Below are 24109 nucleotides of genomic sequence, written 5' to 3' on the forward strand. Positions count from 1 at the left end.
TTTGCTCTGACCGATTGACGTCATCATTTTGTTCAGCATCAGTTTCTCGGGAAAAGTCCAATCTTGGGGTCCTTATGTGCCCTCCTTCATTGATTGGAACCGTTCGGTCAAAGTACAAGCATCGGAGAATCCACCGATAATGTTCCATGGCAGTACGACCGTGGAACCGTGCCGAATGTGGACAGATACCAGCGACATTACCACACGATCGTATCACAATGTCGTGTTTTGCATATCACTTTGGCGCTTGGAACATTCATTCACTAGTATTGCAGACAAACGTTTAAAAGATGTGCCGTCTAAAACTGCTAAAAAAGCCGGAGACGGACACTTTTTTACGAGAGCAACCTCGTGCGTTTGCCAATCAAGATCACGTTGGCGCTTGGAATACTCGTAGTGTGAATGCAGACAAGCATTTTTAAGATGTGCTGTCTAAATCGTACAAAAAAACTGATATGAACATTTTTTCCGGAATTTTGGTCCACGCATACCCTTTTTTGTTTTTTCACTTTTACAATAAAATCAGCAATGCGGGGCTTAAAAATGATATGCGCGCGGGCCTGAGAACCTACGAATTAATTTTTTTTGGCCTAACTAGAAACTTCAACTCATTAATTCTAGCTTAAATGTGGTAACTAGAAACTTCAACTCATGAATTCTAGCTTAAATGTGGTAACTAGAAACTTCAAGTTTTTTTTTTATTTTGGTGAAAAGTTTGAGAAATACCAGTTAATGGAGGTTCATATTAGCCATAGGAACAAACCCCATACTGCTGATCAAACAGGTATCTGATAGAAGCAATGTAAAACCTGAGAAGTGAACACAATCTCATGGAAAACAAAACGTGTACATACCTAACTAAAGGCAGCAATAGGTCTATATTTGTGTGAACCTTGGACATCTGTAGGAGAGCATCGAGTCGGAAGCTTGGCTTATCCTCTGTCACATAACATACCAAGTTACACAGCCTCCTGGCAGACTGCTCCGGTTTGTGTGATTTTCTATGTAGGATACAAACACAACATTTTATAGGCTTTATACTTTAAATGAAAGTAAAACCAATGCCATATTTAAGATTTACCCAGTTTTATCTCTACTGTCAGAATACAATATTATCAGTGGTCAAAATGTAGGTTTCCATGGTTACATCAAATTATTTAGTTTGATTAGTTAACATTCTATTAACATTTATGGACGTGACAGATTTAGAGAGGACCCGGAGTAAAACCATCGACCAGCAGTCAGTACCTGGCAACTGCCTCACATGGGATTCAAACATGTGACCTGTAGATAATGGTTTGTGGTAATGTGTTGGGAAATCTTATAATAATCATTTGGCCACCACAGCCCTGTTAAGTCAGAAACCAAAGTGTTTCTTAATTTCTGTAATGCTTTCAATGGTAAATTTTTAGTATAGGAATTCTTTAAGGTTAAGGAATGTTGGAGAAACTGTGCCTTGATCATAAAATAACCTATCAAGAAATGGTTGACAGTACAAAATTTGGATCAAATTTTAAAATCAATAATTTTAAAGCAGATTAAATAAATTTTCACAGCTATTGCTTTAGCTGCTTATTTAGCATTTCAATAAATCGAAGTTATGATAGCTAGATTCTTAACTTATGTTTATTAGCTTATCACAGAGAAAATACCTGTTTGCTAAAAGGTACAGATCAATAAATACAGCCAGGATGGAGGAAAGAAGGTCCCAATAACTGTACAGGTATACTGGGGTCTCCGCCTGCGGATAAATATACAGTGGTCAGTTTTGATAAATGTACACAAGTACTTATACTTATTATTATGATAAAGATATCATAAATACAGATAGATTTTTAGACACAATATCTTACATACTTGAGTCTTGGTCTATAAACAGATATCTTTGACAAACTCTTACCGTTCCTAAAATCACTCATTAAAGATTACCATTCATTACATAGGAATGGTCTTTAGCAGTAAAGCCTTTTCAAATTTAATAAATGCTTCATCTTTGCATAAAACAGTTATCTGCCTCTCTGGATAGATATCCAATGATATAACATTAGAAAGAAATTTATGTTGTTTTATCATAAAAGTATAACATTATCAACACCAACTCACATGGGCAGATAACTCAGTAACATCCAAATACAAAATTAGTTTGGAAATAAAATAATGTTATTTTCTCTGAAAAGTATGACATTATCAATGCCTACTCACATGGACAGAAATAACTATGTAGCATGCAAAAACAAAATTATTTCCTGACCTCCATGACAAAAGTAAACAGAAACATTAAGTACAAAATATTCTATTGAATCATTTTTAAACCAATCTTTATATTCTATAGTCTTGGCTTCTAATACTAAATTAGTGAAATTCATTACCTTTTGTATCAATGAACGGCGAATATGACACAAGGACAGGAATTTCTTTACTTGTTCACATAAAGTTTGACACCTGTAAAATATTTTAAATAAACAATTTATCATAATTATCACAATTTTAATTTGTTTATACCTAGCAACAAGAAGTTACCATTCTAAATTTCATTATTTCTTTAAATTAAAAATTAAATTAATATTTCAGTTATTTTGATGTTATGCTCAGAAACCAGTAAATATATAATTTTCTGTTTAAATCAAACCAAGTCTACCTTTGCAAAAGAATTGGTGTTTTCGGATACACTTTGTGATTTAACAATAAGATTCCAATTAGGTTCACAGTTTGATATTCGTAAGATTGATTTTTTTTATCTATTAAATTGACTCATCTTGATAATTAATATTTGACGTAAACATTTCAAGTATTTTCTTAAAACTTTTTTAACGCTTCTTATATGAAAGTAAATAAAAGGGACACTGCCCTTATTACTGTATATACCTGGTGCAACTCAAAAATCTAAACTTACATGTCAACAGTGTCTGTTTTTATCTTTCCTTTTGAAAGTTGAGCTTTCGTCTGGTTTTCCACAGCGTTTTCTGCTTTAGGTTGAATAACGCTGAAACAGATTTTTTTAATAATTGGTTTTCATGGTTTAATGTTCAAAACAATCCTGAAGCACTATACCTTTGCCTAGAACGAATATATGTACCCTGCCTACTATACCTTTCGGCGGGGTACGAATTGGTCCCTGTGTCATAGTGGAGCACTGCCTCCGAAAATCACTCGGGCATAGTTTTCTATACTTTTTTTGTAGTATGCGTATACATGCATTTACATATTATTTTTGTCCAAAACAAACATAACTACCATTCTTAATATCTATCGTACCACTCACAAGATGTCAAAATTTGTGGACTTGCGGTATAAATTCTCTTCAGAAAGACCTTCATATGTTTTATGTAAAAAAAATAATGCCTCGATGAGAATTCGATATTTTATGTGGTTCAGTTTTATTGCCTAGTAGGTACGCGATATCAAACAAGTACGATAAAAATGCAAACAAACGTTATATAATGGTTTGCATCATCATTACTGTGCTCCATTAGCAGTAATAGGCACCAATTGTAGCTCTAAAGACGACACCATTTTCTGTCAAAAAGTCTTTTGAGCTACAATATTGCAGCTATACCTGTGCCCTGTAAATGTGTATAACTAGCACAGGACATTATGTGTCCGACTAAGCTCCCCTTCATTTTTTCCTCAACATTTTAGCTCCTTGAACTCCTAGTCGAATACCGTAGGTAAAATTTGCAGTATCAAAATAGTCATCTTTGATTATACCTTGTACATCCTCGATACTCCAGGGGTTCCGATCACTTACGATCTCTACACCCCTGGACTATCTCATAGAAAAATTGGAGGCAGCTCAGCCGAAAACAGCTGAACCAATCACAGGCCTGCAAAAATTTCCACTGAAGACTACAGAGAGAGTGACGCCCAACATCAAAGCCACACAGCCAACCACAGTTTACTATGAGATAGTCCTGGGGTGTAGAGATAGTAAGTGATTGGAACCCCTGGAGTATCGAGGATGCACCTTGCATGACTGGTGGCCAAGGTTTTCAACTGAAAATCTATTAAATCAAGATGAACTTAATGACAAGTAGAGAGTAACCAGAGAACAGAGATTTACATACAGGAAATATAAATGCATCGTTTTGAGTAATCCCAGATAGGAGGTTATTCCACAGGTCAGGTTCAGCAGCAAGATGTCCACATTTTCCTCTTCACAATTCTGTAATGAAAATAGATTTATTGCTATAATTCAAATCACTTTTTTGATAACCCTACTAAACAAAAAGGTTACACTAAAAAATCATTTTTGTAATTCATTCTCAGTATAATCTAACAAATCAATAACCAATTAAAATTAATGATTGTCATGAATGATCAATTAAAACTGATGACTTTCATGAAGTTTTCATTGGGTATATTTATTTGTTAAGTAATGTTTCTTAGTCAAAGACTTCAATATCAATATTACTTGACAAACTTGATACCTGAAGATAAATGTATATTCCAAGACAGCTAGCTTCAAGGAATATATGTCTACTATACCATACAGATCATCAAATGTTCAACTTACGACCAACAATTCCATCAAACTTTCTACAGGATCCACATCCAATCTCTTACTCAGCAAGGCTCCAACTAGACATAGGATAGTAGGCATATTTAGTATGTGATAGTTTGATTAGATATAGGGCAAAGAGGTAGTAGTCAAATTTTCAAGGCAGTCCGTTCCTTTATCAAGACACATAAAACAAACATGATATAGAATTAATGATAGAATCTTGCAGTAAATTAAACACCAAACTAACTTTACTAATTTTTGAGAGATTTTCTGAAATTGCTGCACACAAGATCTGTATAATAGTAAATAAATAACCAACATGTGATTTTGGTCATAATGACTTTATTTCATGATCCAAGCATCTGCAAACATTGTGTTTTATAGTTTTTTCCCCCATTCATTTGATATGAAAACAGTGTGTCATTTATGAAAATAGACTATTTTGTTCTTACATGCATTTCATAACATTAGGATGACATATTATCATACTTACGTATCTGTTGTGTCTGGGCATGGTCAATGGTTCCAGGGTCCGGAAGCTGATAAGGCTTTTTTGTGGTGTACAAATTATACGGGAACTTTTGCTTTACATGTTCAGATTGTTCACTTGCCTTACCATGCTTATGAATCAAACTACAAAAAAGTAAATGTAAACCTGATTTTAGTATCAGCAAACTGTCCATTGATTTGAACATTTCATTTCAATAAATTGATTCTGATATTTCAAAATAAATTGGGAACATAAAATTATTGTGCAAAAATAAAAAAAAATGTGAAATACATACAGTTTTAATTTCTTTGTGTAAAACTCTAGTTTTTGGCTAATGGCAGTTTTTAATGGTCCTTCAGGTAAACTGCCTACAGCTTCGTTCAGTAGTCTCTTGGGGTTGTAGTCATCTCTAGCATTATCTGGAACAAAACACATATAACCACACTTGTAGTTATTGTATTATCACCAACTTTTTGGATATTTTAAATGAGCATTTGAAGATCTGGATTAATATGGGTATCTAAATGGTTACTCAAAGTGGTAACTGTTACTCAAATGCAGGACTGTTATCCATATCATGTGGGGTTTTGAACCAGAATTGTCAGAATCAAATGTCAACATACACTGACAAGTAGAAGTAATGAAGACTTTGTGTACGCGGTCACCCATATCATGGTATTTTATTGTAGCGTAAGATTGGAGAGGGGTATTCTATAATATCAACAAGTTAAATACCATTAGATCCTAGATGCTTTGCCAGCAATTTAATAAACTTCTTAGGCCTTGCATCCTCCATCATCGGTTCCTCCACGTGCTAAACTACTGTCATATAACAGAATATCTGATTGGTCAATGAGACGGGGAAACCCTTTTCTATTGGACCAATCAATACCGCGTTCACATTATCGGGAATGTCCTTGAATAAATCATTTATTTACATAATTGACCACGCTAAAGTCTTCGCTATTACATTTTTTGGTAAATTAGTATATTATTCTAAATTACCAAATTAAAATTCACGGTCAAAAGTTCAAGTAATGGAAATTAAAATTTTATACGAAAACAAACCGACACGTTATGGTTGACTTTGCCTAAGAAAAGTTGCATTGTGGGATAGCAAAGAAATTTTGATGCTTTGCTAGTGGTTGCAATGTGAAGCTCTCACACTTTTGTCTCCCTCCGTGTTCAGGGAGGGAAACGTGTAGATTTCTCCATGTGCATTGCTAAACGATGTTATTTTTAGCTTGATTTTTCTGGAATTTGTTGCAATCACGCCTCTAACATCATGGAACACGATAGGAAAGGAAACACAAGTGAGGACCTTATTCAAAGAAGCAATGTTTATGTTTTGAAGTGAAACCTACTGTAGATCAACTCTCTTTTTAAGTATTTCAACATTTATGAGACTGCGATATTAATTTTCCACATTTTATTTATGTTTTAGGTTTCAATGGATTGTCCAGACACTCTGTGGATAGCCAGCATGAGAAGAAGAGGAGGAACTATAAACTGATAGTAGACCCAATGTTAAGAGGAGGTGGACAAAAGTTATATCGCTTTGAGGGCTTGGATCCTATGGTAATTGTGGATACAGAAGGAAGCACATTAAGCTGAATACAGGCAGCATCTGTCCTTAACATAAACAGACACAGTGAACATCTAAATCTGCCAACACAACATTCATTAATATGGCCAAATTGTGGATTGAACTTTGGTTAAAGGCCATAATAAGAGAATATATTGTAGTTTGTAATGAATTTTTCAAATTCAGTCAAAATTCAAACATCAAGACATTGGTTCATACAACTAGTCAACATGTCTTGATTGATGGTTTATACACATATTGACAAGCATATGCAATGCCAATATGTCCTAAACGTTAAGTACTTTTCATAATTTAATATCAGACTATTTAATTCTCTTTTGTTGATAAACAATTCAAACTGTTTAGATATAGGATATTTACATAAATGGAATTTGTGCTTTAAAGGTAATTTTGATCAAGGAATGAATAGCATTTTAAATTAGTCTTGAGTACCTACTGTACTCCAATAAACAGTTCTAGCCAAGAACATGGAATTTTTCATGGGGTAGAACAAATTGAAAATGTCAGACTTAATATTTGACTGGATAGAATCTACGATACTGTAATTAATTTATATGTAAAAGAGTTGGAACTGCATGATTCACTATTTATTTGAACTAAGATTATTTTATTATAAGGCCTAAAAAAATATGTATGTTTCAGGTACCCCTACCTACCCTAGTTTTTACTTCCAACCCTAGCTATTTTATCACACTTTTTCAAAACAAAAATGTTGTGTGTGAAGTTGTCAACTTAGATTTTTACGCATGCTTTAAGTTTATCCAGATAAAGTTCAATTTCGAATACAATAATGAGAAATTAAAGACTTCTAGCTAGCCTAAAGCCTAAATGACAGATTACATGTATAATTAAATTACTTTGTAATGTAGTATTAAAGCCACTCCGCTCCTCCCCCACCCCTCCTAAAAAAAAAAAAATAAAAAAAAAATCCCGACCGACCTACCCTATATTTTTCAGTCATGTAACCTGAAACATGCATATAATTTTTTTTGGCCTAACATAGATATTTGATATTTTTCAAGTTTGAGAAAGCAAGGTGAGACAATTGAGCATGTTGTTCAACTTGTTGGTGATGATATAGCAAATTTGGCCAGATAAAGCCATCTGGCTATAGCTAGTGTGTTGGTTTCAAACCCTGGTCTGTCCGCTATTTGCTCCTCCAGGCTCAACTGTTTTATTGCGATATTTGTGAATAATTTAACATCATATTTCAAATTCTGTTTCAGGATAACCGGCCTATTCATGTTCGAGATCCACGATCCCGATTAACCAGGCTTTGGTCAAAGAAAATACCAGCAGACTTGCCTATCCCAAGATTTAAGGTTATAAAACATACATTGATTTATATTTCACTATGTTGGTAAAATCAATAAATTGATAATTGTAGAATCGGTAAAAGTTTTAATGGGAATAAAGAAATCCATAAAAGAATCAAATTGTACTAAAATTCATAAAAAAATATTAAGTTATAGGTATATATATATTTTTTTAATAACAAATAAATTGTTACCTTCAGAAAAGTTTTCAAATTTCATTTTCTTATTTTTGTTGCAGTATGATGAACACTATGTTGGGGAACCACCACCAAATGAAATTACATTCACCAATTTGAACGATAACATCAATCAAGATTTCCTTGAAAACATGGTGAAAGTGTATGGAAATGTGGAGGAAGTCAAAATTTATTATAATCCCAAAAACAAGAAACATCTGGGTATTGGAAAGGTTGGTTGGAAAAATAATTCTTTAAGGTTATATTCTCTTTTGATGTTCTTCCTACAAAAAAGAGGGTATATCTTGTTTAGTCACATACTATCCAGATATATTTCAATTTGCAACGTCTATGTGTTGTTGATGGGTTGACCTTATTGGCACAGATTTTGCTGTTATTTTATAATGTATAATGTTGTTATTTTTGATTAAGAGCAAGGTTCTATTTATTTAAAAATAATAAAGGTTTGTATGCCCTATTAAGCTTATTTATCTTTGTTAACTACAGGTCATGTTTTTGTCCTCAAAGTCAGCAAAAACTTGTGCAGATAAACTGAACCAGTCTTCTAAAATGGGAAATGTGATGACAGTGTTTGTTGATGCAGGAGGTATGTAATATATGTGATAGTTAAAATGACTAGTAATTTTACAACTGGACTAGTGCTAATTGTAATGAACTAGTCCGTTTGGACTAGTGGCTCCCAACAAAATTAAAGTCAGTAAACATCATATTTACAAGAGCGGTGGTCAATTGCATTTTTCAAAACATTTTGACTGCATTATTTATGAGATTATTTAAGTCTGGATTATCATTTTATGACAAATGGTATTTTTTCCACTATCAAAAACAGGAGCAGACGATTTAGTATTTTTCTTCAGTTACAAAAGTTACTTACTTTACACCATTACCACCATTGAAAAGTTTGAGCTTCTAATTTTACTTCAAGTTAAAAATATGACAAATAATTAATTGCATCCCGAAAAAATTCCGTGTCACTATATCCTATATGGAACGAAGTACTGATTGCGCATGCACCAAAGGCGAAATAAATTATTTTATATTATTTTTTGTGTTAATTAGACATATATATACACGATCAAACACCAATTATTGTTCAACTGAGGAATATCATTTATGCTCTGTCGGAGGTGGAGCATCTTTAAGTAATGGATTCATCATTTTATGAAAATTTGCATTCAGGAATTAATGCATCCTGACTCTAACTCAGGTCAAAATAGTTAACTGGTCATGACTAAAGTGGTGAAGCAAAATGGCTGTATATTTAATTTGGCCTAGTTATTAAATAGTCAGACTAGTAAAACTTTGGGGTTTAGTAGACGAAATGACCAGCAGAGAAAAAAACATAACGTCACAGACTGCTTAACTAACATTTTACAATTAAAGGGAGACAACTCCTATAAAAAGTAGATTACAAGCTTCTGGGAGAGGACTGTTTTCTGTTTACAATGAAGGAAATGGTGGTGGCAGATAAAAGCAATGTGACTAACAGAAATGAAGTTATTGATGTATAACTGTTTAATTTTGTAGGTAAAGAAAGGCAGAGGATTATTGATGACATGTTATCTGACAAACCAAAGACTTCAGTCAGTGTCAGTGCTCCTGCTCCTGTGCTCAGTGATCCACGTAGAAACCGACGCTCATCCTCATCTTCATCATTCCCGAACATTAAGTCTGCCTCAAGTAATCAATCAGAATTCTCTACAAGCATCCAATCACAGTCAAGTTTTGATGCATATGACCCCGAGGCATATGACCCAGAATTTGAATATTCATTGACTCAACCCCCTCCTCACCTTCCATCACAGCCTCCACCCCCTCTACCCAGCAAACCCATGTATCCAGCATCGGAGAAGGGCTTTAACAGCAATCAGTCCGACTTGGGATATGGATCTGCAAGCACACCAATGTCTAACTACAGTCATGATAGCTTCAACAAGGGTTATGATATGCAGTCAAATACTCCCAGTGGCAGCTTTTTTCCTGGGGCCAACCAGAATCAGTTTGGCATGTCCCAAGGCCATGGTAACAGTGGTGCTAATAGTGGGTATGGTTTCCAGCAACAGACACAGCAACCGCCTCCTCCACTTCCTCCACAGCCGCCTCATCAACCACCCCCTCATCTCCCTTCTCATCCTCCCCCTCCATCTCATCCTCCACCTCAACTGCCACCTCATTCAGCACCAATGCATCAAAACCAACATCATCACATGTCATACAACAACAATGAGAGTCAGTATTCCTCAAACCAGGACATGGATCGGTATCAGCCAGATCCACGGAGTCGAGGAAATAATCATCACAGAAATAGGCAGAACAGCGAAAGTAGCTCTCGAGGGGACCACCGCAACCGGGACTGGCGGAGAGACAGAGATCACCGGCACTCTCGTGACTCACGAGACCACAGAGATCGTGGGGATGATCGAATGGGAGAGAGAGATGGGTATAATAGAGATAGGTTCAATAGGAGAGTTAACGACCGTGACAACGATCGAGGTAACAACAGGGACAGGAATAATCATGATAGGTTTAACAGAGATAACAGAAGGCCAGGTAAGGATAGAATGGATGGTCGAGGAGGACCTGGGAAAGACAGGCTGGATGGTAGAGGAGAAAGGGACAGATTCCGGCATAGACAAGGCTCTGCTGAAAAGAGTATGGAAAGAGAAAAGCCCCCACCTCTGCCTCCAAAGCCCAAAACACCGGAACCAGAACCTGCTCAAGAAGAAGAGCCCCGCAGTATGAGTTTAGAGTCTCGTATTCAGAGCTTGCTGCAAAATGCAATGGGTGAAGGGTTTGGCAGCCCGTCATCGGACTCAACTAGTGATTCTAGGAAAAAAGAACAGACTCCTCCACCGAGCCGGTGGGAGAAACCTTCAGGGCCTCGTACTCCAGAACCAGAGGCCCCGCGGGTACCCCCTATTCCCACTGTGGACCAGTCCTCTACCCCTTATAACCACTTGTCACATTTTGGTACACCACGAGACTCTGCCCCTCACAGTACGCCCGATTTTAGGGATGTAAACAGTGTACCGGGCAGTGTGAATGGTACTATAAATGTTAGTGTACCTCCACCGTCATTTCATCATGCAAATATTCCGGGAATGCCAGACATGTACAACCAGCTACAACCAGCGCAAGATAAAGTCACTCCAACTATGTCACAAGAAACTGTTCAGGACACTAATAAAAGTGCGTCGGATGACGATGATCGGATGAGTATATCGTCGGGTGGAAGTGGGGATCAAAATATAGAGGTGAATCCGTTACTTCATCCCGCTGGGGATGTACCGCCTACTCAGACAATGGTGCCCCTAGTGAATACAAACTTTATGTCCCCGAACACATCCCAGCCTGCAGCGTGGCAGACAGGCTCGTACAATTACAACTTTAGTGGTAGTCAGATAACTAACATGTCGGGCTACAATAGCGTGTGTAACCAAAACTATTACAACCAGTATATGAATAATTCTGTGAACAATGCCTCACAAGTACAGGTGGTAGACCAGTCGGAGGAGGACGAGAAAGTGGAGAAAACATTCGCAGCTGTTTTAGATGGTTGTATAAAGGAATTAAAACAAATAATGCAAAAGGACATGTGTAAAAAGATGGTAGAGAACTCGGCATTTAAATCCTTCGATGGTTGGTGGAACAATGAGGAACAGAAAAACAAACAACTTGTAAGTATTTGTGGGTAAATCTATTCAAAACTTTTAAATGATTTAGTGCAAAGCAGAAAAAATTACTTAGCCTTGATGTAATATAAATCTTGCTTTACACAAAAATCCAGTGTTCAGCACTATTGATATAAATAATAGACAAGTTATTTTGTTGTATTATCACCTTACCCTTGGATGATTTATAACATGCTACCCGTCATCAAAACCTAGAGTGCAAAGGTAGAAGTTTCACCTGAACAGCCGTTTTCTATTTAATAGTGCTCAACCAAATAATTCCAGTTGAAACAAGTTTTATATTAAGAATTCTGATCATGATATGGGTGACATTTTCTCAAAAATGTGTGAAGGAAATGCTTACAGTTATTATCATAATATTGTTATTAGTTTTTTCTTGAGGATGTTTAAAACACATACAGATATTACATTGGAAATCTGAAATCCTTATTTATTGAATCTACATTCCGAAGAAGTTTTCAAGTTTTTGTTGACAGAAAATGATATTTATATGGTTCTAGCAGCCCCAGAAACTGTTACCTGAAAAGGTGCCAGAGAAACCATCCTCTATCAAACCAACGGTGACCGTGGGTAAGAAGGAGGTTAGCTCCACCATCGCCTCTCTGTTTGAGCCACAGCACCCCTGGACCAAGGAAGGCGAGATCAACTTTAGCAGCTACTCTGGTGGTATGAGTGGGGGCTTCCTTGGTATCAGGGGAGGGATGCCTCGCCTACCCTCATTTAAGGTATATTACTCATTGATAATTTATATGATAGATGACTTGTTGATGTTGCAATGATAATTTTCAGTGCACTTTTGTAAAGTCTATTTGGAATTTCATGCATTTAAATGTTGAGAAGAAATGTTTGTCAATTTGTCTTCATCTTCCTTTGATGTTTTCTTTGATAACTTTAATGTTTCCCACTTATACCCCCATTTTAAGTAAACTATGACATGATGTTGTAATTAAGTTTTATTTGTAGTCTAGTAGAGGAGATACTGGTGATGCTTTAATTGAAACACCTCTCAGATTCAGTAATGGACTGGTCTAGTCTTTGATTTAGAAGAGTGCAAACATGTCTCCAGGGGTGAATGAGTTAATGTGTATATGAATTTTTACAGAGAAAGTTCCGTCCACCGTCCCCGCCCCCAGAAGATGAGGAGAGTAAAGGGGCTCATGAGGAAGGAGATGAAGAGGCTAAACAGGGAGATGATGCTGGATCAGGTAATTGATATACTTTATATAGTTGGTCAATTTTGCTGGGGTTTTATTTTTGCGAATATTGCTAGTTGCGGAATTGTTGTGCTTTTCTACAGTATCAACAGGCTTCTTAACCAATGTGTGTACTGAATGAGCACTGTTATTCATATAAACCAAATATCACCAAAAATGTGATGAGGAAGATTTTCTCCTGGTGTCCACAGTATTGTGTTTTATAGAAGCCCAAAAACATGGCTCAAAGTGTTTATTACAAAGACAAAGTGTCTATTACAAGAGTACAATATACTGCAATTCCCCATATCACACATGCACTGTTATTATGTATCTAGTAAGTACACAAGGGAGATAACTCTTCATGACTGATCAGAACCAAATATGCTGTCGGTATTATTGATAGTGCATTGGATAATGCTACATTTATGGTTCATATAGACATTATATAAATCTAAATATGTCATGAATGTACAAAATTAAATATTGACAAATTAGGAGTTTGATATCTGTAAATTTTGTGAGTTATTATATATAAATTTAGAATATATGCAATATGATTATTTTTAAACAATTTCAAAAAGTAAGTCCATATTTTAATTTTTACTGCACTTTTCATATATATGGTTGATAGCCAATTGATACTCAGAAACTACATTATGTTGTCTAGATGACGAAGTTGCATCAAAGAGAGCATCCCGGAAGGCTGTTGTCAGTGATAGCAGTGACGATGAAGACGAAGAAGGTGATGAAGAAGAAGATGAGGATGAGGAGGATGAGGACGAGGGTATGAAAGTCTACACTTTTTGTGGAAAATCCTTCCGCTTTTAACCATATAATACTTTGTTATACATTGATATCTCATTGACAGGACCAAGCTTAAAGTAGCACTAACTTCTAAATGGCTTACCAGTTTTAAGTTCGAAGTTGAACTGTTCTGTTCAAATTAAAGGCCCATTTCATCTCCTCAGATTTTAGTGATTATTTGTGACAGACTTTGAATTCGAAATAAACATCAGAATATTTATCCTTTTCAAATAGATACACATAGATTTTACCGCAGCAAAATTCCTCTTATTTATCTTCGATCTGTTTCATTTTAAATAAAATATGTTTTAATTAAATTTTTATTGCATATTGATAAATTAATGTATTGATGTTGATAATATAATATAAAACATTTTTGTTTTCATAGATGAAGAAGCTAGCGCAGAGAGTAGTGAAGATGAAAGTGAAGAGGAAGATGAAAGTGAAGCCTCTGCCTCCGAGTCTGATGATGAGGATGAAGAGGAGGAGGAAGAGGATACAACTGTTGATGTGGAAGGAAAAGATGAGGAGGAGGAGGATCCTATTATAGATGTGACATCTAAAGAGGATAGGTTTGTTGGATTACTATAGGCTACTTGATGCATTCAAATTTAAGCACAAAGGCAATCTTGAAACATATAAGTGCAATGATGAATTGGCGCAATCATATACAGAAAACACAACTAGCACTGTTATATCATGATTGAAGATATCGCAATGCAAATTTTCTCCACGATAACAGCTCTAGTCATATTTAGTGCAGTAATTCCGACGTAAAAATAGTTAAAATATTATTATGGCTAAAATATGTAGATTTGAATTAATTTTCTAGTTTTGTATGTAATGATGTGAATGGTATAATACAGGTTTTTACTGAAATTATTTACACAGCTGTGAATGGGATGTAATGATTATAGGCTGAACAATTGTGTTTTTTACTGTCTGATTTATAATTATACTGTAAACATGGATATTTTTGTGAGTGTTTAATTTCGCTATTTCCATGCATAAAACTTTCGCGTTGTTGTTATTTTCACGATAGATACACTTTTAGACATTAAACAACTATGCTCCTTCATGTACAAAATATTACTTGTGGGGGATATTTTCGTGATCAGGCTGTCTCTCTAATTAACTAAAGCTTTGTCTTCTCGTAATTAACGTAAATTCCTCCCTTTGTCTTCTTGTAATTAATGCAAATTCCTCCTTTGTCTTCTTGTAATTAACGCAAATTCCTCCCTTTGACTTCTCGTAATTAACGTAAATTCCCCCCTTGCGAAAAATTTCCACATTTACATAGTATATGATACATTGATTGTGTTTGGTTGTATAGAGAGGATGAGGAGGAAGAGTTGTCTGTGGGTGAGCCTGCTAAGGTAGAGAAGGCCGAGTCTGAGGAAGAGCAGGAGGAAGACAACGATAAGGAAGATGAAGAGGACGAGGAAATAGACATGTCTCTTTCTGAGGCTGAAGAAAAGTGAGTAGTAGATTTGGAAGTCTGTGGTAGGGAATTCCGGTAAAACAAGCGATATCATTGTTGTTTAATGAAAACTTTTTAGGTAACAAATAAAGATAGAAATAAATGATTTAAATTACTTATTAAGTTATTTAATTCTAGCTTATTAAGTGAAAGGACGGGTAAAAATTTAGGCCATTTTACAGCTACAGTCACTCAGTGATAGGCAAAATATGCTGCATGAAGATACCTTAAGGTCAGATGCATATTATATGTTGTTCAAAACATCCATTATTTCTGGGCTTATGGTAATTTTAGAGATCATAAATCATAGGATGTAAAGTTATGTAAACCGGCCCAATTTGATACACCTCCTTTTGGCAGAAAAAGCAAGAAATGTTTAAAAAGATATTGAATTAGACTATTGGTGAGCATTCAGTAAAAAGTTGTTTTTCTAACTTTGCGTTAGAGTATACAGTCAACATTAAGCCTTATTTGTATTAAACAGAATTTGAGAGTAATATGAAATATATAACTGGATAACATTTATTTACATCTTAAGATAAAACTTTACAAGACAAATCTGACAACATATTTTGAATTGTGAAATGAAAAATAATGAAATATCGTGTAATGTTCATCAACTATAATCATCGTTTTTTTCTGTACAATTTTACAGGGAGACAAAGTCATTATCGCCCCAACCCACTGATAGGGTTTCCCCATCAAAGGAAGAAATCTGTGATATAAACAAAGCTGTAAAGGAAGACATGCCAACACAAAGTGAAAAAGTGAATGTTAATAATACAAAGTCTTCCTTCGATGCAAATCTTGAAATAGCCAAAAATTTAACTAAATCCAACTTTCAGACGTTATTAGATGCATCGGAGATTCTCAGTTTACGAGAACTTGTTCAAAAGCCATCAATTCTGAAAGAGACAGATAAGGTGAAGGATGAAGTGATTGATGTGGTGGAGTCCGAACCTGATAAAGGGTTTGGCTTCTTGGCTGAGCATGATTACTTTGCTCCGCCTGTCCTACCAGCAGGACAGGAAGCAGAGGAAATTGATTCCGATGGGACCATGTCGGCGGACGAGGACACTTCTAACATGGAAGTATTCATGGATCACAATTACTGTCTTCCACCAAAAATACCACCCAGACTAGAAATGCCAGTGGAAGAACTGAAACCAGAACCTGTGAAGGAAGTGGTGAAGCCCAAGGAAGTGAAAACAGAGTTACCTCAGGAAAATAAAAAGCCAACAGCAAAGAGAAAACCTAGAAAACCGAAACAACCCACACTGACAGACATTACAGAAGAAACAGTTCACTTAAATAAACAACGAGGTAGTCGGGAGTTGGCTAATCTTCTCGAACCCATTAAACCTATTCCAAAGTTTGACCCTAGGAATTTAGATGATGAAAGAAAAGTGTTTTTTGACATGTACACAAGTGGTCTTGATCCAGAGGATATTATGTTTTTGAAAAAGACATATGAAAACTTGCTTCAGTCTGAGGATCCATCTTGTTACTGGATAAATGACATTCTATGGGTGGACCATCCGGTTACAAACATACCTGATCCTGTCCCTCCGAAAAAGAAGCGGAAACTTGAAGACATGCCCAAAATACATTCAACAGGTCTGTACAGATATATGATATTCATGCATTTGTATCTAGGTTGTAAAGCTACTAAATAAATGCAAGCGGCAATCATATGGTGGTTGTGATCAATAGTGATTGGGACTTACATATGTAAACTGTTGGACAGCCACCCCATTATACTGCCAAAATTGTCACTGGACAAAAAGTGGTGGTATAACGGGGGGCTATGGTACTTCCTGTTAGTTCTTAAAGTATTGGTGATAATGAAGTTAATAACTGCAGGCTGTTTCAATTTTGTCAAAATGTGTTTCAACATAAATACAATCCTACCAGTATTTTTTAAAACCAAACATAAATAAACGAATAATAGTTTTGTAGTTGAGAATTCACTTTCAATGTTGGAATTTTGTAGTAAAATATTCAATTTCTATGTTGTTAAAGTATTCACTTTCTATGTTGGAATTTTATTGTCAAGAATTCACTTTGATGTTGTAATTTCAGGAAGTGCTAGAACAGAAGGATTCTACAAGCTGAGTGTGAAGGATAAAACTGGAAACAGACTTGATGCCTTCAAAGCCGGCAAAGAGCCAGACACAAGACTCGTAAGTCAGCCAATAAGTCCTAGTCTGGCCTAAATAACTGACTCTAGATTGTCCAGTTTTGTATCTAATTTTATAACTTGTCTAAACCGGATGTCATTGAGACCAGCACATTAATCTGGTAAAGACAGGTTCCTGATTATACATACTATAAATGAAGAAGGAAAATGTCATATAATTAGAGATAGATATTCAAATAAGAAAAAGAAAGGTTACACTCTATAGTCATTCTTGGGTCAAAATCAAATGTGTCTCATCAAAATGTTATTTTGCTAATTTTCAAATATTTAATCAAATTAACAATGATAATGATGTTTATGGATATTCCATCCCTTTGATTGACCTTATTAGTGTTAGATGTAGTAATGATACAAACTTATTCATAAATGCAGGAAAAGAAAGCTCACACGTCCAGGGAAGCTCGACATGAAAACCGACGACTTCAGACGACGTTTGCTGATCTGGATGTGGGTGATCTTCTGCGCTTCAATCAGCTCAAGGTATTCATTGGTTTTATCCATGAATTCAATTTCCACTATAAAACTAGGCTTAATAGTTTTACTGCATAAATTTTATATGTAGTGGAAGTAGATCCATATTTCTAGGATTTTAGAATTAAAATATATCTTACATGACTTGTTAAAGGGGCAACAAGGTCTCTGGAAAATTAGCTGGTTTTTTACTACACATATAAGATTAGCTGTTAGTTCCATATTTAGTTGGTTTAAAGTGTGTTTGAAATGGACTACAGTTACCAAATAGGTAAATAGAATTAAAATTCTACCGCTAGCCCTGCACCTCTTAATCTTTACTTCAAAACTTGTACAGGGAAGTTGCAAAGGTTATGACTACAGGTCTGTGATTTTTTCTTTGGGTACTGCAGATTTCCACCAAAACAAAAATTTATCCTTAATGGCTGTTTAATAAGACATTTTAATTTGAAATGTTGTTCAATGCACAATTAACAATAGTTTTCTAAATCTTTATGAACTTTTTACAATACAGTACCGTAAGAAGCAGTTGAGGTTTGCTCGTTCAGACATCCATGACTGGGGACTGTTTGCTTTGGAGCCGATTGCTGCGGACGAGATGGTAATTGAATACGTAGGACAGGGCATCCGACAGTCTGTGGCGGATCTCCGTGAGAAGAAGTATGAGGCTGATGGTATCGGGAGCAGCTACATGTTTAGAGTGGATGCTGAGACTATCATCGATGCTACCAAGTCTGGGAATCTGGCAAGATTTATTAACCATTGTTGTAATGTAAGTATGATAATGTTGTGTCCACTGATTAGATTTATTAGAGAGGTTAAGCAACCTTACATGTACGTGTATGGGTATGTGTAGACTACACGTAGACAAAACGTTAACATTATCTGTTGACATCTAGAAAACAATGTTTTATGATGTGTATATGTATGGAGTTATGTTACCATGCTATGTTCAGCTATCGATTTCTCAATGTTTTATGCCTTTTTCAAATGCAATTTCACACTGTAGGATAACATAAATACTTAAAAACAGAAACTACTGAAAAATTCATTGAAAAAAAAAATGTCATTCAAACAGAATTGTTTACATGTTTGTACATGCATGTAATTGCCACGTTACAAGTTATGGCTACGTGTAGCAGAAGCAAGGCAACATAAAATGATGATGTTATAAGTAATAAATTCTGAAGATTCACCATATATATGTACACGTAATGTTGCTTAACCCAGTGTCAAGTAAAGAAGTTAAGTCTGAATCCAAGCTATTCTGTGTTTACATATTACAGAGTTATCTGCCCTTGCAGGTAGGTATTGATTGTGCTATAATATGCAAAATGAATATCATGAAAATATCACAATAAGGGAAAAAAGGCTAATGGGACTAATTCGTGTAACACGTGATACCTGATGATATTTGTGCAAGACTAAAGATGATTGAATTACGTCAAAAGATAATATGCTGTGCTAACGTCCTTTCAGCGGGAATATTTCAAAGTTACATTCAATCACCACTGAAGATACTAGTCCAGCACAAAAGTTATCAGCTATAACATGTAACATGAATTAGTGCGATTGATAAACTGTTCTGGTATATAAAAGTAAGCTGTATAATGAGGTCTATATGCTTGAATGACTGGATTGATATCTTTAAACTTCTGTTGTCTAACTTGACGAGTTATTTAATTTAATTTTTGTAGCCAAATTGTTACGCCAAGGTGATTACGGTGGAGAGTCAGAAGAAAATTGTCATCTATTCCAAGAGAGATATTGATGTCAACGAGGAAATAACGTACGACTACAAATTTCCTATTGAGGATGAGAAAATTCCTTGTCTTTGTGGGGCTTCATCCTGTCGTGGAACGCTCAATTAGAGGGGGGTATCAAATTCTGTATTTATAAGGTGAACATTTATCACCAAGAAATTAAATCCAAAGATTACAACAGTTTCAACATAGGTAAGCAAAATGGTCACCCAGTGAATTACCGCCAAGGATACCAGGAGCAGATATTGTCAGCAATATGGTTACCAAGGACACAGGACTATGTCTGCATCACATTAACATCAATATCTAATGTTTCATCTGTCTAAAAATGGGGTTTTAGAGTGGTCAACATGAATGAACAGTTTTCTCAATCATGTCTGCATTAGGAAAGAAATAAATCCTCAATTTTCATTTTTTTTTTTTTTTTTAAACTCTTTGCTACTTAGTGACGATATTGAAGAATACTTTAGTTAGTAAATGGGAGATAACTCTACTAGATTTTAACAATAGTGTCAGGATAAAAGGGATATACAAGTTAAGAATGCTAGAAAATGTTCCTACAAAGATGAAAACAGAAAAATATAGTGCATGATTTGTGCAAATCCCTAATGTTTGATGATCTCAGAATGTTTTGTCCATTGTGGTAGACTGCCACAGCCATTGTCATGCCAGACTGTGTAACAGACATGGTAACGACATTCAGGGAGCAGCTAGACTGCCAGTTTGTATCATTTGGAAGTATTGCTTTAGTGTTTACTCTAACAATGTATGATATTAACCATTCACAGGAAGTATGTCCAACAATACACAGCTTTAACTGGTTTCCACTTCTGAACAAACTTGTATGTATGCAAATTTGGTGTGGTATCCAATGTGAAAGAAGTCATTTCATTTGAAGAAAATAAAATACATTCTGATAATATATATTAATTTTTCTTTTAAAGCCTTGTAATACAGTAGTATTGATTATTTAACTCCTTTTATACAAACATACAGTAAATTGAGACCAGAGCCCACTTTTATACAGTTGTCTGGTATATTTTCAGACCTGTGGTTTAGTTTGTTATTCTGAATACGCCCATACTTCCTGTGAATTCATACTCATATATACACATTTTGTGAAAGGTATGTTTAATTTTTAAAAAAGTGCTGTTTCTATGTGATTGAAAAAAATACAATACAGTATGAATTATTTGTTTAAAATTGTAATAGACTTATATTATATGATTTTGTATAGTAAGTTTTCCTTTTCTCAAGACATGCAGTTATACGTAATGAATGGAATGTTAAGTGTGTAAACATTACAATCAATTCTTTCTCCCAGGATCAAATTTTGGTAAAATGTTTAATTCTGTACATTGAGAGCAGAAATTATATTTACCTTTTGCAGGTAACCGGTTTGGTATGAAATCCATGATATCTACAAAATCAAATTCTCGTCTTATGTTTGATGGTCTATTTCTTTATTAGAATGTTTTGTTATAGTGGTTGGTTTGTTGTAAATATTTTGTTTACAGAATGTAGATAGGTCACCACAGTAGTAGTGCTTTATTTCCTTGACCTGCAGTAACAAATGCTCAGTGTAAATGTGTTATGGTACTCTCAAACTGATACTTACAGATTAATGTTTATGGTATGGACTAGCTGGTACTTACTCACTTAGTTACTCCGCGAACCAGTCGACTGCGAATGCTTAGAGATATGAACTTCCTTACCGTCAATGGTTTCGCTTGTAACGCAGCGAAAAATTCTCTACCGTGCATCAGAACACTCAATCTACAGCGTGGCTATTTTTAGATTTAGTTCTCGTTTACTGAAATCTTGGTGAAACGCAGACTCTGATTGGTCAATACCAACATGCCAACAGGAAGGCACGAAACCGAAAGTAAACAGACCACCATTTTGATTCGAGATCATGGACAGAAACGTCAATGGTCGTGTTTATAAAAAGGGGAAACCGTTATACGATCACAGTGGGAACACTATCATTCGTATTCAATTTAAACAATTTAGCTCCGGTATTAACCAATCACAGCGTTTCAGTGAGCGATGTAAATCTAAAGATAGAAAGTTTCGATACATGTCGGGGAATTTCTCTCTTCATTACAAGTCAAACTATTGACGGCATTCGCAGTTGACTGGTTCGCGGAGTAATGTAATTCCAGATTTATATTTGTGACGAGAGATTCTTATGATTATGGTATGATGAGTTACCTCCTTTACATGTGTATTATACACAGATCAGTGTTGAGGAATTGTCACGCTGAATTAATGTAGCTCTAGACAATAGACACCGGTTCGTAGGGAGTGGTGTGGATGTCATATCCAGATACTAGATTTGTTTGAAGTTTTCTGGAGTCTGGTGAGTAGTAAGGGAGATAATCAGTCATTTGTATTCACAGATTCATCTTGGTCATACAGATGCTAGAAATTAAGTTTTCCATCTCTATCTTAAAGATGCTTGTTATTTGTAGTTCAGGGCCTTTTTCGTTTATTCGGAAAAACCGGTTCGACTGTTTTTAAAAGTCTTTATTTCAAGTATAAATACTGACGGACCTGCAGTTTATGATACAGGCCTGTAAGAGCTTTGTCAAGGCTCGTCTGAAAACAATTTAAAATCACCAGGTCCATCTTTAATTCAGAAACAAACAACTAGGTCCAACCAGTCAAACCGCATAATCGAAAATGGCCCAGGTTTGTCTTTGTTTGGGAAACACTTGTAGTTAGTTCTGATTCAATTTTACCACTGTCATGCTTAAAGTGTGACAAATGTTGCTATAAGTTGGATGATAATTTGCCTGACATCAGATATTCTTGTTAAATTGTGTCCTTCAATTTGCTGTTCTAATGAAGTGTCAGTCAACACATTATTTATTAGAAAATGAAAACAAAATGGATAAATATTATAACTTTAAATATCAACTTTTCATTTCTTGATTTTATAGAATACTGTTACGATTATCTCTCTCCTATGACCTTTGACCTTGTTGACCATTTCTTGTGTTTCAAAGTCACCTTGTGTGGTATTGGTTCACTGGGGTCATAGAATCCTGGGTTTATTGTTACATTGACGCATTTGGGTTCATGTCATGGTGAATCCTGGTCTAAATATGGACATTGATGTATTTTGTTACCTATGTAGAAACAGCCGATTTTGTACCATGAAGAAATATTAGAGATTGAAATGGAATTGTGATGAGAAAACTGTGTGCTTTTCATAATTGTTAAATGCTTTTATATTTTGCTGAATGTGTTCAAAATTTTATTGGCATGTGTTAGTTTGTTTGTAAATATTTAATTAATTCTTAGAATGCATTCTATTTAATGTATAAATAGTCAAGTGCAATTGGCAACCTAGTTATCATTGTACATGGTTAACATCGATAGTGCTGTGTACATAGAATCTGAAAAATCCATTTGTATATAAATATATATATATATTAGTAAATGTGCAGGTTTGTAACAGGTGAAAGTGATTCATGTGAGTATCAAATAAATACATTTTAATATCATCTTGGTTTGTCATTATCTATTTCATTTATACACAACGTTTTAGTTATGATCACAATTTGGATTCAGTTTTTGTTTTTTCTGAATTTTTAAGATTATCAAGCCAAGTTATTTCAACTAATTCCATTGGTTAGTGTAAAATTTTTTGTCAGATAATATTGATCCTGTACATTTATACCTGATTAACTTACAGCGTGTGGCCAGTTTTTTTCCCATTAAGTTAAGTCATGATCTGGCTTTGAGGGTTTATATGAGCCAACTATTTCTTAATATTTTGCAGATAAAATTTTCGTGATCATAGCTATGTATCGCGAATAAATCATCTCGCAAAAGTAACAGGCTATACTGTTATACATAACTGATATAAGTAATAAGAAGAGGTGTGTGATGGTGTTATAAGAATTTATTCACATAGACAGGAATGGTGCTGTTTAGCACAGTAGATGGTGGTATAGTGACTATATAGGGAACACACTTATCACAGCTTCTAGTACCTCGTACCGTACACCTTGGTACATAGCGTACCATTTAAACAATCACAGAACATCATAATAAATACGCATCAGATTATAATATACTATGTGATGCATTTCCTGTGGTTAATCACTTTTAAATCTTGTTACACATGAACGACCTGTTAAAATTAACCAGTTTAATACTAAGCCTAGCTAACAGAGGCTAGTCTTTTAAGTATAAAGATCTTCAATTCATTTCCACCACAAATGAATGATACAACAGCAAATGATGGGGCTGTATTGAAATGAAATCTGTACATTCAAGTGTCTTCAGAACTTTTGTAAATGAGATCTAAGTACATAGCTACATAGAGTATGATATTGAATACACTTTACCAGTAAATCTGTGACTTGTAACAGAATAGTTA

At 35.1% G+C, this 24109-nt stretch overlaps 2 protein-coding genes across 5 annotated transcripts in view; one reads left to right on the forward strand and one right to left on the reverse strand.

Moving 5' to 3' along the window:
• The window catches only part of LOC138331965 (dentin sialophosphoprotein-like), a 29741-nt gene extending 23921 nt beyond the window's left edge, over window positions 1-5820 (reverse strand). For both annotated transcript variants that reach the window (XM_069279869.1, XM_069279868.1), the window contains exons 1-9: window positions 5727-5820; window positions 5287-5410; window positions 4995-5134; window positions 4514-4578; window positions 4065-4162; window positions 2894-2983; window positions 2370-2442; window positions 1653-1741; window positions 855-1001 (exon numbers count right to left, since the gene is read on the reverse strand). In XM_069279869.1, the coding sequence (XP_069135970.1) occupies window positions 855-1001; window positions 1653-1741; window positions 2370-2442; window positions 2894-2983; window positions 4065-4162; window positions 4514-4578; window positions 4995-5134; window positions 5287-5410; window positions 5727-5790 (890 nt within the window). In that variant the 5' untranslated portion in view covers window positions 5791-5820. The remainder of the gene's footprint in view (window positions 1-854; window positions 1002-1652; window positions 1742-2369; window positions 2443-2893; window positions 2984-4064; window positions 4163-4513; window positions 4579-4994; window positions 5135-5286; window positions 5411-5726) is intronic.
• The window catches only part of LOC138331963 (histone-lysine N-methyltransferase SETD1B-A-like), a 38723-nt gene extending 15495 nt beyond the window's left edge, over window positions 1-23228 (forward strand). Inside the window, exons 1-16 of one of the 3 annotated variants that reach the window (XM_069279865.1) lie at window positions 6116-6304; window positions 6436-6569; window positions 7824-7919; window positions 8152-8322; window positions 8597-8696; window positions 9638-11787; window positions 12303-12527; window positions 12905-13007; window positions 13666-13782; window positions 14191-14374; window positions 15136-15279; window positions 15938-16899; window positions 17365-17465; window positions 17855-17962; window positions 18468-18725; window positions 19651-23228. In XM_069279865.1, coding sequence (XP_069135966.1) covers window positions 6277-6304; window positions 6436-6569; window positions 7824-7919; window positions 8152-8322; window positions 8597-8696; window positions 9638-11787; window positions 12303-12527; window positions 12905-13007; window positions 13666-13782; window positions 14191-14374; window positions 15136-15279; window positions 15938-16899; window positions 17365-17465; window positions 17855-17962; window positions 18468-18725; window positions 19651-19824 — 5055 coding nt within the window. In that variant the 5' untranslated portion in view covers window positions 6116-6276 and the 3' untranslated portion in view covers window positions 19825-23228. Of the gene's footprint in view, window positions 1-6115; window positions 6305-6435; window positions 6570-7823; window positions 7920-8151; window positions 8323-8596; window positions 8697-9637; window positions 11788-12302; window positions 12528-12904; window positions 13008-13665; window positions 13783-14190; window positions 14375-15135; window positions 15280-15937; window positions 16900-17364; window positions 17466-17854; window positions 17963-18467; window positions 18726-19650 lie in introns of those variants that run through there. The other 2 variants (XM_069279866.1, XM_069279867.1) reach the window with 2 other exon arrangements.
• Window positions 23229-24109: the final 881 nt, after the last annotated feature.

Source organism: Argopecten irradians, chromosome 9 (genome assembly GCF_041381155.1).
Source record: "Argopecten irradians isolate NY chromosome 9, Ai_NY, whole genome shotgun sequence".
NCBI classification, from domain to species: domain Eukaryota; kingdom Metazoa; phylum Mollusca; class Bivalvia; order Pectinida; family Pectinidae; genus Argopecten; species Argopecten irradians.